General features: G+C 29.6%; 1 protein-coding gene across 1 annotated transcript; it reads left to right on the top strand.

The window, feature by feature from the left end:
* Nucleotides 1-4,502: 4,502 nt before the first annotated feature.
* On the top strand, nucleotides 4,503-7,204 carry LOC126772076 (uncharacterized). Its single transcript, XM_050492246.1, has 3 exons — nucleotides 4,503-4,560; nucleotides 5,917-6,329; nucleotides 7,088-7,204. Exons 1-3 carry the CDS (start codon nucleotides 4,503-4,505, stop codon nucleotides 7,202-7,204), a joined length of 588 nt encoding a protein of 195 aa, XP_050348203.1.
* Nucleotides 7,205-15,454: the final 8,250 nt, after the last annotated feature.

Genomic DNA, 15,454 nt, shown 5'->3' with positions numbered 1-15,454 from the left:
ACGGTAATTGAGGATGTTTCCGGTTTCTTTCTTTTCAGCTTTTACTTAAGACATTCTATTTCAGCGTGTAATTCTTTTATAATATACGTCTTTTTAATTTCGCGTAAATTCAACTCAGTCAGTTTGCGTTTCTTTGTCACACATCAGTTTATTCTTGACATATTTTAAATTATTTTTCTTAGATTTTTCATTACAATATTTGGGTGAATACTCTTTGGGGTGCTTGTATTAGGAAGTGGCAGTGGCGCTGGCTGCAAAAATGTAGTATTAGATTATTAATTCGAATATTTAAAAAAATATTTATCTTAAATATTACCTACTGTAGAGCTAATAAAGCTGCTTAAAATGCTTACCACAGTTCTTGTCCCGTGATGAAGGTCCAGTAAGGCTTGCGCAGCGTCCATATCAGATATTACAAATGAAGTAATCATTTTAACTGGTAATTAAATAATTAAATAAATATTTCTTAATAAAATCTAAGAAACAGTAATCGACTATCGACAAACTACATCGATTACTGTTTATCGATTCGATTTTGTTTAGGTTATAGTTCAAATAAGCTTCCGATAGCAATTGTCAGCAGCTATTCAAAATAGCATTCTTTTCAATTGTCCTTTCCAGGTATAAAATATAAGGTTTTCGGCTAAAATCTTAATATTTCTATCTGTATCTTTTTAATCTAGTAAGTATATTAAAGTTGTACTAAATAATATAACTGATTGAGTCCAAATATACAAATTTCATTATTTAGTAATAATATTTTGTCTGAAAAAATACATGTTTAATATAATATTTTCATAAAATCAATTAACAAATTTGAACGTAAACATTATTTATTAAAAAAAAATTATTTAAGCGGGCGGCCTAGCTGATAATGTCATGATTAGTTTATGTTATGTAAGTACGATAACCCACATAACATAATGTCGGAGAGAATACTGTAAGTCTGTTCAGCTAGAGTTCCCATTACATTTTGTTTGTTTTATAATAAATACAAATTATATAAATAAATATTAAATCATCTCGCATGAGTACATATAAAATTTGCGAGGCGAAAAGGTTTTCTACGGAAAGGATAACGGAACTTCGAAATCGAATCAATATAGGTGTAGCAGTACGCATAGCAACAAGAATACACACGCCACGCATGCCTCATTATACAACGTCATCGTTTGAAACAATGAATAGTTCTGAAAAGAACTGTTTATTTGAAACAAGAAGCAGCATGCAATGACGTAGTATGAGGTAATGTCAAGCTCTTAAAAGAGCTATTTTATATTCATATAATAATCTTCGCTTCAATTGGCTTCACTTCTTCAACGAAAACAACTCAACTTGCTGACTTCTTGAAACACGTCTTACTCCCGCGCTTAATTCCCCACTACCGACGATGCGCGGCTGATTTTACAAATAATCGTTTTACAGCGGCGTCGCGTTCAGTCAGTTCGAGCGGCGCAAACAGTTATTAATTTTATAATGAACCAAACATTTTAGGTCTGTCCTAAATACATATGAAAGTAAAAAATAAAATATAAAATAATATGAGGAAATAGTTGAAGATCTCCTTAGCTATTTTCAAGATGCTTAAATAAATAAATAATATTTTAAATAACATTAAACACTATATAAATAAATAAATTCTCACCGATATTGCCAATTTAGTGTCTCAGTTACTCTTGCAAGAATGGCACTTAAACCTAGTTAGGTAATGTTATGTACATATATAGTTATATTGGCGCTGGACCGTGATGCCATCTGGTTTCATTGTAAGTAATAAATTAAACCAAATTTTTATGTATATTTGTAAAGCGCTATCTAATTCGGAACTTAAACAACACAGGAAATATTATTAACAACTTTTTGCTATAAAGTGAATAAAATGTGGAATAATAAATTATAATTCATAATTTAAAGAACTTTCTCATTAAAATAATTTTGGTATGATCAATGAATTAAGCAAGTCACTAACATTTTGTACTTACGGTGTTAACACTATGATTTCCTTACAGATTATTTTAAGTAACGAATTAAATAAAATAAGATTTAATAGATATTTTGGGTATGTTTTATGATTATCTAATATTGTTTAATTAATTTTGAAATGTAAATATGATTTATTTTTGTCGCGACTGTGTAAACTCGATATTTCCGGTGCATGTTTTTATTATAGTGAGTAAGAAATAATTAAGCTAATTGAAATATATTTCGACTTTTAATTAAGATTAAAAATAATTTAATATTTTTTTTTATAATTATAAACAAATATTGATTTCATTGTCAGTATAAGTAGGTAGTTATTAATTTGTTTCATTATTCACTTATTTATGTTAGAATTTATATTAGTCAATAATGGCTTTTATTTATTGATTGATTTTTTCCATATAAGTAGGTGATTAAAGTATTATATTGTCAGCACCACATTACAGCGCCACGCACAATATAGACCATAGATTAAATAGAATCGCTGTCTATAAATAATCGAGTATAATAATTTATTAAATATTTTGTATCGTAATTAATGTTAGTCTATTTGGATCATTAGGTCAAGTTTACGTCAAACTTTAGAGTTTTCGAAGTAAGATCGAAGAGCTTAATGCGTGTCAGTATTTTAATAAATATCTTTGTGTTAAAATAAAAAAAAAACTTATATGTAAAGTCTAGATCGAGAGACAGAGAAATATGTGTAAGGTTCCATTTTATAAAAAAATAATTCGATTGGTAAGAAATAAGTCTTTATTCAATTACAAAATTCTTAATGTTGTCTAATAATGTCTAAAGCCTCCTAACCCTGTTTTAAGATTATCTCCTTAAGATAACAAAAGCGATTGAAGACGAAGAAAATATATTTTATAAATAGTAACATTTTACAACTTCAATAAATTTTATTCATAATATTAGAATTTTAAAGATTTCTAATTGTCGAGAAAATGTATAAGATAACTCTAAAATAATACAGCAGTAAAGCGCTTAAACATTAAGTGTTTCAAAGACAATAAGTAACAATAGTCGTAATTTTTATGATCCCTTTTAGGGTACTGGACAATGAAAGTAGATAGGAAACCTGAAGGCTATAAAACATTATTTTATAAATGCAAGTTCTTGGTAGCTTAATCCGCTGTAAAACAAAATTTTATTCAATATTAAACAAAAGAAGATAACAGAAAGGAGCCGAAACTACAGCCAGTTTAGGTAACTGATTATGAAACAATGGGAGTCGTGTGGTGGTTAAGAAACAGCCCCTCGACTCGAGTTGCAAATTTTCGTCAGTCTTGAGTCAGACGTTGACGTTGACGTTGTGATATTGTAAAGTGACCACCTAATTGGCAATATCAGTGAGTATATATATTGATTTATGTAGTGTTTAATCTCGAAAATAGCTAAGGAGACCCTTAACTATTTTCATATATTATTTTATTTTTTACTTTCATATGTATTTAGGTCAGATCTAAAATGTTTGGATGCATTAAAATTAATAACTGTTTTTGCTTAATCAAAATGCCGTAGTGGATTTTGAGAAGACAAATGTAAAAAAATCCAAAACTCATTTAATATAAAAAACTGTTGCCAATTTTCTATAAAAACATGATAAACCTATATTGATTCGATTTTAAGGTTCCGTTGAAAACCTTTTCGCCTCGCAAGTTTTATATATACTCATGCGAGATGATTTAATATTCATTTATATAATTTGTATTTATTATGAAACGAACAAATATTTAATTTTTATTGTTTATTAGTGATTTACTAGATGGTGAAAAGATTTAATTCACTATTTTTAAATATAGAAATATGTCCAGGGAGAAAAAAAGTGGTATGCAATGAGACCTCATTATTTTTAATTTTATTTTGCAAATGATTTAAAAAATAGACTTTAAAATTTAATGGGAACTCTAGATGAAGTCTCTCTGGCATTCCAATTACCCACATAACATAAAATAATCATGACCTTATAGGCTAGGCCACCCGCTTAAATTTAGTTGTTTAATTAATAAATGTTTGCGTTCAAATTTATTGTTAATAGATTTAATAAAAATATTGTATTAAACATGTATTTTTTCAGACAAAATATAATTACTAAATAATGAAATTTGTATAATAAGGGTTAACAAACATTTCAAAAAATGATTTCATTTAACTTTATTTGGACTTAATCGGTTATATTGCTTAGTACAACTTCAGTATAATACCTACTAGTTTAAAAAGATACAAGTAGAAACATTCGTTCTAGAAAAGAGCATCCAAAAGGATAAGGAAAATAAACAATAGGTTTATTGAGGTTGCCTTGTTATACAAAGTAATGCATAAAACATGTACCTTATATTTTATACCTGAAATGGACACTTTAAAATCACGGTACCTTGAATAACTGACAATTGCTATCGGAATCTTATTTGAACTGTAACTACTAAACAAAATCGAATCGATAATTTTACTGTTTCTTAGTGAGCTTTTATTAAGAAATATTTATTTATTTTAAATTGCAATTCATTTCCCTTTACAAGATGTTCACTGATATCGAGGCGGCTGAAGCGCTGCTTGAGCTTCGCTACAACACACGTGGTAAGTGATAGCTTCTTTTATTATAGATAGATAACAAATCTGAATAAGGATTAATTTTAATTTATAACGTTTAAATTTTAACAGTCGAAACAATATCTATTGGCGTCGCAACGCAGGTAACGATAAAACTAAAATGGTTTCTTTTGAACTAAGGATACCTAAGTAGCCAACATTTGTCTCCCAATAAATATCAAACAAAAGATTTCGTTACACATGAGACAGTACGCAACCGATGCATTTCTCAAATGTTTTAGATCAATTAATAACCGAAGTAAAATATTATTAGAATATTGTAACGATACTATTACTGACCGAACTATACTATATTTTTAACTTATATACCTCCATTGAATACACGGGCGAAAATTTGTAAAAAATAATTTAAAAATTTTCAAGCGAGCCACCTAGCTTAATTTAGGGGAATCATATAACTGTAAAAACGGTCATTATATATCTAAGCCTAAATTTATTTAACTGTGACCAGCCTTATAGTTATTAAGACTTATAAAATCTCGTATATTTTATGAATATAATAAATTGTAAGAAGATCGTATATCGATATCGAGATCGCGTCGTAGTATACATTTTTGAAGCATTTATTTTTCGACAGAAGCAATCTCACATTAATCAATACGGTTTTTTTAATCTTTACTATATCCTCGTATATAAAATATATAAATGGAGTACCTATGGTTAATATATACCTACCGAGGTACTAATTAGTATTTGAGTTCTTCAAAAAGTTGTATAACTATTAAGTATGTATACCATATAAAATAATAATCGACAAATAACAGATGTGCTTAAATAATTATAAAAACAATAATCTTCTGCGAAATCGTGAACAATATTATTTTGTCATGCATTGATTGTGTGTAAAAAGTGAGCTCGTCGGGAAAGAACGCGTAAACCTTAAGGCCCACGATAATAGTTTTACTCAAATATCTTCCATGTACAGACAGTGATCAGTTACATTTTATTATATATATAGGTATAGGTATAGATATAGTAAAAGACTAAGTGTTCGAAATATACGATTAAATTAAATTAAAAAGTTTTTTGTTTTACCTTGAAAACTTTCAACGCTAGGCGAGCCAGCCAACTGACGATGATTGGTCGGCCGCCGAGTTACAGTACTGATTCAAACATTTACAATTATGTCAATAGGTTACGATTAAAAGTGGTATATTAGCTTTGGGTTACCTTCTCCTGTATATAACGTATTCCCTTTCGACAATAGAAAATCAAAAATAGGAAAGAAGCAATGCAATGCTGAATGTTCTATTAAGCCAGTCATAATAGGTTTACTCTTAGCCATTTAAGTCATAAATAACAAGATTTTCTTTTATTTTTCAGCCGCAAATCAATACCCATATATACCCATGCCAACTCTACCCGAGAGGAACGCTCAGAATCTTAAACTGACATTCGATCAAGGAACGCAGACCGATCCTGTTCTCGATTATCCTTCAATTGTCAATTTAGAAGAACTGGAAACGGCATTAAAACACTTGTACCAGCAGGTCCTAGCCGTATTATCTAATACTGAAATAAATCAAAGTCGATCAATAATGGATAGGACATCTGAAGATCGAGGAGTAGATGAGAATGAAGAGATTTTAGCAGTAGAAGAACCGACCATTGTTCTTCAAAATACGTCAAGTGTTGAGCTCGAAATGGATGAGATGGCTGGTGGCTTAAAAATACGTAGAGTATCAGCGCAGACTACTAACGCATGTTTGCCATTGTCGGTTAACAATGTTGATATGGTTTGTATGTTTATATATTATTCATGTGTATACATAAGTAGTTAAGTATACAAAATTTAATTACCTCAAAAGTTCGACGTAAACTTGAGCTTATGATCCAAATAGACTTTAATATTAGCACAGAATATATAACGTATCTCTCTATCACTGGCGTCCAATGGGTAAAAGTAATTTACTGAAAGAGACCAGGTGCAGATCTAAAGGCTTTCGTGCTTTCCGAGGCAAGGGTGTTAAAACTGCTAACTTCGGAAGTCCGAGCTGCTACTGACAATTTCTTCAAAAAAATCCAGCAACATTATTATTGGTCCATCCGGGATCTTTATATATGTGCTTCCACAACTTAAAGGCTGCAAACATATTTATATTACATAGGACTCATAATCAACTGAATTATAGAATTTCTATGGTCCTAATTTGATTTCAAAATTATTAAATAAAAACAAATTGCATTAGACTAAAGTTATTTTTTATTATGAATTACAATACAAAAAATTTAATAAATTATTATACTCGATTATTTTAAAGACAGCTATTGTATTTATTCTCTGGTCTATTTTGTATGTGGCGCTGTAATGAGGTGCTGACTATATAATACCTTAATCACCTGTTTATACGGAAAAGATCAATCAATAAATAAAAGCCATTATTGACTAATATAAATTCTAACATAAATAAGTGAATAATGAAAAAAATTAACAACTACCTACTTATACCGACAGTGAAATCAATATAATTATTAAAATATTTTTAATTCGTAGGTTTCAATTGGAAACGGCAATGTCACCGTGCCTGCCAGACTAATGGCAGAAATCGATTGGACTTCCCACACCTCAGCGACGAGACGATTGTTGCAATCCGTCTTTCCTAGTAGGTAATTACTAATTCCGGTTAACATTTAAACAGAAATTAATCAAATCCATTATTTCTTACATTGTCCTTGTATTATGCTCCGTTTTAATTATTCTAAGTGAAATTAAAATATATTTAAAAAAATATACAGTTTAATTAATAACATAATAATAACCGAGATTAATATTTGAAAGCATTTTTCATTTAGATTAAGCCTAATAAAATATGGTACGTAAACGAATTGTCTCGGTGGTCAAGTTCGTTTAATCCGCTGCTGATCCCGACGTCCCAGGGTAGACAATGACTGACAAACTAGCAATGTACAGTTTTTTTAATCCGATCCTATACGGGGAAAAATATAACGATTTGAGACAATACTTAAGTCGATCGTCGATTTGCGATTACCTATCTACAGAATAAATGAATGCACCTTGAGATGTAAAAACATTATTTGAAACAGATTATACATTAATTTAAAAAATGTCCCTAATAAACGAAGTTATTAGAGTCACTTGCCTCAAACTGAAATCTGCGGCACCAAATGTTAAAATAAAGGACTATGTCTTAATACGTTAAGTATCTTTGAAAATATTAATAAAAATGATTAAATTAAAAATAAACCTTTTAAGAATTCTAGCCACTCATTCCTTAACTGGAAAGCAGTCACCAGCGTTTGCGAATAAACCACCGAAAAAGCAATTGGACCCCAAATTAGTAGACGATATTGTCAACACCGTCGCTGAAAGGTGCAATGTTCCTAAAAGGATTGTTAGGTTGGTATTCATATTTTAATCCCATAACTTTTGTACCCTTAAACTTTTTAATGGTTAGATATTTTATTAAGAAAATAGAATATATTTGTATTATACCATCTAACAAAAATTTTTTTATCTAAAATTAATTATTAAAAGTAATTAAGCAAATGACAAAATATGTTTTTGTAGTCCGGAGACTTAGTGTTAAAAAAAATACAGGAGTTCAATTACGACGAAATGTTCGGACGAAGCAAAGTTATATAGAAATCGTCAACGGTACAGAAAAAAGCGCGAACAACAAAACCGAGAGAACGTCCCGCCATCTTCTGCGACATCGGGCGAATCTACCACTGTTTGAGATTAAGGAGACAAAGATCTAAAATCAATTTTTACCATTTATTCAATTATATATTATTCAATTGAAAATATGTAATTACTATTAAATAAAATATATTTTTTAGCTTTTTTTTACCACAATGACCATAATGAATCAAGTACAAATTTAAATGTCATTACCAACAAACCGCGGTAACTGTAACTATAGATATGAAAATAAAGCATAACGGTATCTTAGTTTTTTTTTTTGCTCATAAATATAACAGCATCGAAATAACCCAATGTAAACATGTAAAGTTTAATCTAAGATCGAGGGTACACATTTGAACATTTGTAGTAGCAGGGTCAAGTAGGTACCTACCACTGAGTTTTCATTTTTAATTTGTGTCAGTCGTTCGCGACTGTCAACCATTGTAAAGCAGTGTAATAGATTAATCTTATGACTTTCTCTCTATAAAAAGAGTCGTACGTACTTAGTTACTTAACTCAAAAAAAATATTAAATTTATTATTATTTTAGTAAAGACGAGAGAATTAAAATAATTCGATTCATACAGAATTTTCGTGTCATATAAACTACATTCATTGGATGTTTATTTAGGGTTTAGTAATTTTAGTATCGTCTATTATAAGTTAGTTATCATAAAACTAAATCGTTTTTAAATTAATTTTCAAATTAAGCTTTTAAAATTGTCGCAATTCGTACCACTGGCACGACTTACACGACTACCACTGTTACGAATAAAATAATACCTTTACAATTTTACCTATATGTTTACAATACATTTGCACTCCATAGATTGGAGACATATTTGAGGCTGCAACAATGTTGGTTAAGATTTGCTTTTAGTAGGTACGCCTTAGTAACCTTGTTATGGAGTTTGATGTAATCTTATAATCGGTAAGTTACAATAATAATCAATGAATCGGTAATCTAAAGTTATAGTCAGACAATCATCATTGTATAAATACAATTACTAGGTAACTAAAATTCACTAAGGATTCACAAAAAAATGGCGTATAGATTCATATCGTAGACAGAGAAAGTAATAGACGCAATGACGATTTCCTTCTTACTTATACAACGAAAGAGAACGAAAATTACGTTACAAAAGACAAAGATAGAATTGTAAAATATTTTGTTCCTTATCGCATAACTAGTGTATTATCATATATTTATATATCAGTTCATTGTGTTTATTGTTCAATTTTTGCTTATTTTTATGTTAGAAAACTATTCTAACCCAGTGAAAACCATCCTTATATCATATCGAAGATTATCCAATGGTGCATTGTCGTTTTATTTCATGTTAAAGCGATAGCAAGTAGCAAATTGCCGGCGTGTATTATCACGCGTAAGAATGACGGTTTTATCCCTAATTATAGTTTATCAGTGATCATTATTGATGTTATAGTACGCAACCTTATGTCGCATTAAAATCCTGAACATAATAGGATTTTCTGTTGTTTATTAATCATAACCTATAATTATTTATCACGTAAGTGCCGGCAGCGTTAGCTAATGAAATGTCTGTGAATGCAGTTACTATGGCAACATTATACGCACACATTGACATACTAATTCTGTCTCAATCGCGGTTTGACGGCCCCTTGGTCTATTAGTTTCTCTGTCTAAGTCAAGTATCTAATGTTTCAATTTTCCAACTATGCTGTTAACCACCCTAGGTGGGACAAGGAATGTTGGCATTTATTATCTGTAATAAGTTAAATGTTAATATTTTCAATTTAACTTTTTAGCTTTTATTTGATAGTTTGCTCTTTTACATAATACTATGTTTTAAGAATGAATTAGATAACATATGAAGAATTTTCTATCATTGAGATAGGGTCCCCACCCTATCATACTAAATTTTAATTAATATATTTAATATAGAAAAAAAGGATCATGAAAAAAACAGATTCAAAACGCAATTTTTCCCGTACCCATAACGAATATCATAGATTATTTCTTATCTCAACCGTAGACAGAGAAACTAGTCTATGATCTCAAACAATTATATCATGTCAATTGAATGTCAAAGTTTGTTTATTTGTCTTTACTCCTCTAGTGGTTAAAAGAGGCTTTAAGTAGGTGTAATGTAAGGAGTAAAACTTAATATATATATATATATATATATATATATATATATATATATATATATATATATAAATATTCATATCACAATTTATAATGGTATATCACTCACACTACAGTAGTACCGCAGGCAGATAAGCTTAGTTTCTCTGTCTACGAGTAGTACCCTTAATTTCACTGCACTCAATGATTACCACATTAAAAATGAAGTTGTTTTGATTCATTTTATTGTTTTGTAAATATTAATGTTTGAGTAAATTAAAACGACAGCACCCGTGTCTATGTTTTATTGAAAATTTTCAGTTGGTAGGCGAAAATATTATTCAATTAAAAAATTAAATTTCAATAGTATATGGTTAAAAAAATGATATGACACGTTTTCAATATTGCATGCAGCCAGCTCTCCTCCTAGTTCCAGGCTTGAGACTGGCACTACGAGTCCCTATCCAGCGGCGGAACTACGTAGCGTCCAGACGTTCACGATCCACGTTAAGAGAATACTGCATTTCATCTGAAACATTAGATAACATAATCGGTATTCTAAATTTTCAGAACTTAATTATTTTTCAATATTATTTATTGGAACCCACTACATTTATTGGACAAATAAAATAGCCACATATTAGATTGATAATCTTACATACCTGAAACTTGTGTCCCGGTTCCCCTGACCCCAAATAACTAATTCTAATTTTTAGTTTACTATTAATTAGATGAATTCGAGCAATCTGATTCATGAATCCGATTGCTCGAATTCATGGAGAAATATTTCTTTCTCAACTATTTTCCGCTTCTTCTTATTTTGTTCACGGGTTCTAAACATTTTGCTTTCGTCAGCACATTTCGTGGGTATGCTGGTTCTAAACACAAGAAATAGGAAAAATTAATACAAACTGATATAAAATCAATATATCTTTACATTAATGAAAGTTAGTTAAGCTTTACCTTACTACATTCTCTGGTACAGAACAATTTTCTACCACAGTTTAAACAATATCATATCAGGTTTGTCAGGAAAAGCTGGTGAAGGCTTTCCTGTTAGCGAATGAGTTGCCAATGCCCTGAAAAGAATATTGTTCCATGATAATATGAATATCGACTTTGAAGTGGTGAACATATCCAAGAATGTCACTTAAACCTACTTTCTTGAAAAGACAGCTGTCAAAAATTTACGAGTGCGATTCGTACAAGATGTCCAGTCCATGTTTTTGAAAAGTCTGGCTGGAACTGATGGATTTTCGTCTCCAATTAAAACCTAAAAGTATTAAGTTTATCTTCTTCTTCGTCGTGACACTCTTGTCAGAGCGATCGTGGTCGCCATGAAGTATTATGAATTATTCGGCGCAGATGTGAAAATTATTCGCCTCACGAGCCTTCGCCATATGTCCCTGTTAGTGGTAAGCCTCGTGCATTCATGCAAAGGACCGCCAACAGTTGTTTTTATTTGGCCGGTCCATCGCATGGGCGTCCTTCCACGTGGTCTGGTGCCATCCACCTTGCCTTGAATGACAAGGCGCTCTATGGAGTTATTTCCTTGCCTTGATTTAGTTTATATTAATTATTAAATATATTCCGTTTAAAATAAACTAAGGCGCCAAAACCCATACCATTTCTTTATTTGACTAATTCGTATTTCTTAGTTTTAAAGTTCTTTTCTCTTCTTTACGAGCTCTCATGTTACTGTTTGTAAAGTCATCGCGTTCATTTGCAAATGTTGAATCACAGTTTCCAAGAGGACTCTAAAAATAATTATAAATAGAAGTTATTTAGTGATGTCAAATAATTAACATTAAAAAAACTATATTATTAAGCAAGTAATATTTTACTAACAAAGTCAGTAGTAGTAGTTTGTTTTGTTTTACTTTTGTAGGATTTTCGGCGGTATGTGTTTTCCGAATATTCGTCACTAGAAACACCCGATTTATTACATGTTTATTACATATGAAACGGTAATTGATGATGTTTCCGTTTTTTTTCTTTTCAGCTTTTACTTAAGACATTCTATTTCAGCGTGTAATTCTTTTATAATATACGTCTTTTTAATTTCGCGTAAATTCAACTCAGTCAGTTTGCGTTTCTTTGTCACACATCAGTTTATTCTTGACATATTTTAAATTATTTTTCTTAGATTTTTCATTACAATATTTGGGTGAATACTCTTTGGGGTGCTTGTATTAGGAAGTGGCAGTGGCGCTGGCTGCAAAAATGTAGTATTAGATTATTAATTCGAATATTTAAAAAAATATTTATCTTAAATATTACCTACTGTAGAGCTAATAAAGCTGCTTAAAATGCTTACCACAGTTCTTGTCCCGTGATGAAGGTCCAGTAAGGCTTGCGCAGCGTCCATATCAGATATTACAAATGAAGTAATCATTTTAACTGGTAATTAAATAATTAAATAAATATTTCTTAATAAAATCTAAGAAACAGTAATCGACTATCGACAAACTACATCGATTACTGTTTATCGATTCGATTTTGTTTAGGTTATAGTTCAAATAAGCTTCCGATAGCAATTGTCAGCAGCTATTCAAAATAGCATTCTTTTCAATTGTCCTTTCCAGGTATAAAATATAAGGTTTTCGGCTAAAATCTTAATATTTCTATCTGTATCTTTTTAATCTAGTAAGTATATTAAAGTTGTACTAAATAATATAACTGATTGAGTCCAAATATACAAATTTCATTATTTAGTAATAATATTTTGTCTGAAAAAATACATGTTTAATATAATATTTTCATAAAATCAATTAACAAATTTGAACGTAAACATTATTTATTAAAAAAAAATTATTTAAGCGGGCGGCCTAGCTGATAATGTCATGATTAGTTTATGTTATGTAAGTACGATAACCCACATAACATAATGTCGGAGAGAATACTGTAAGTCTGTTCAGCTAGAGTTCCCATTACATTTTGTTTGTTTTATAATAAATACAAATTATATAAATAAATATTAAATCATCTCGCATGAGTACATATAAAATTTGCGAGGCGAAAAGGTTTTCTACGGAAAGGATAACGGAACTTCGAAATCGAATCAATATAGGTGTAGCAGTACGCATAGCAACAAGAATACACACGCCACGCATGTCTCATTATACAACGTCATCGTTTGAAACAATGAATAGTTCTGAAAAGAACTGTTTATCTGAAACAAGAAGCAGCATGCAATGACGTAGTATGAGGTAATGTCAAGCTCTTAAAAGAGCTATCTTATATTCATATAATAATCTTCGCTTCAATTGGCTTCACTTCTTCAACGAAAACAACTCAACTTGCTGACTTCTTGAAACACGTCTTACTCCCGCGCTTAATTCCCCACTACCGACGATGCGCGGCTGATTTTACAAATAATCGTTTTACAGCGGCGTCGCGTTCAGTCAGTTCGAGCGGCGCAAACAGTTATTAATTTTATAATGAACCAAACATTTTAGGTCTGTCCTAAATACATATGAAAGTAAAAAATAAAATATAAAATAATATGAGGAAATAGTTGAAGATCTCCTTAGCTATTTTCAAGATGCTTAAATAAATAAATAATATTTTAAATAACATTAAACACTATATAAATAAATAAATTCTCACCGATATTGCCAATTTAGTGTCTCAGTTACTCTTGCAAGAATGGCACTTAAACCTAGTTAGGTAATGTTATGTACATATATAGTTATATTGGCGCTGGACCGTGATGCCATCTGGTTTCATTGTAAGTAATAAATTAAACCAAATTTTTATGTATATTTGTAAAGCGCTATCTAATTCGGAACTTAAACAACACAGGAAATATTATTAACAACTTTTTGCTATAAAGTGAATAAAATGTGGAATAATAAATTATAATTCATAATTTAAAGAACTTTCTCATTAAAATAATTTTGGTATGATCAATGAATTAAGCAAGTCACTAACATTTTGTACTTACGGTGTTAACACTATGATTTCCTTACAGATTATTTTAAGTAACGAATTAAATAAAATAAGATTTAATAGATATTTTGGGTATGTTTTATGATTATCTAATATTGTTTTAATAATTTTGAAATGTAAATATGATTTATTTTTGTCGCGACTGTGTAAACTCGATATTTCCGGTGCATGTTTTTATTATAGTGAGTAAGAAATAATTAAGCTAATTGAAATATATTTCGACTTTTAATTAAGATTAAAAATGATTTAATATTTTTTTTTATAATTATAAACAAATATTGATTTCATTGTCAGTATAAGTAGGTAGTTATTAATTTGTTTCATTATTCACTTATTTATGTTAGAATTTATATTAGTCAATAATGGCTTTTATTTATTGATTGATTTTTTCCATATAAGTAGGTGATTAAAGTATTATATTGTCAGCACCACATTACAGCGCCACGCACAATATAGACCATAGATTAAATAGAATCGCTGTCTATAAATAATCGAGTATAATAATTTATTAAATATTTTGTATCGTAATTAATGTTAGTCTATTTGGATCATTAGGTCAAGTTTACGTCAAACTTTAGAGTTTTCGAAGTAAGATCGAAGAGCTTAATGCGTGTCAGTATTTTAATAAATATCTTTGTGTTAAAATAAAAAAAAAACTTATATGTAAAGTCTAGATCGAGAGACAGAGAAATATGTGTAAGGTTCCATTTTATAAAAAAATAATTCGATTGGTAAGAAATAAGTCTTTATTCAATTACAAAATTCTTAATGTTGTCTAATAATGTCTAAAGCCTCCTAACCCTGTTTTAAGATTATCTCCTTAAGATAACAAAAGCGATTGAAGACGAAGAAAATATATTTTATAAATAGTAACATTTTACAACTTCAATAAATTTTATTCATAATATTAGAATTTTAAAGATTTCTAATTGTCGAGAAAATGTATAAGATAACTCTAAAATAATAGAATAAAATGTGGAATAATAAATTATAATTCATAATTTAAAGAACTTTCTCATTAAAATAATTTTGGTATGATCAATGAATTAAGCAAGTCACTAACATTTTGTACTTACGGTGTTAACACTATGATTTCCTTACAGATTATTTTAAGTAACGAATTAAATAAAATAAGATTTAATAGATATTTTGGGTATG

The sequence above is a fragment of the Nymphalis io genome, chromosome 11 (assembly GCF_905147045.1).
Source record: "Nymphalis io chromosome 11, ilAglIoxx1.1, whole genome shotgun sequence".
Lineage (NCBI taxonomy): Eukaryota > Metazoa > Arthropoda > Insecta > Lepidoptera > Nymphalidae > Nymphalis > Nymphalis io.
This window is presented reverse-complemented; position numbering and strand designations above follow the sequence as displayed.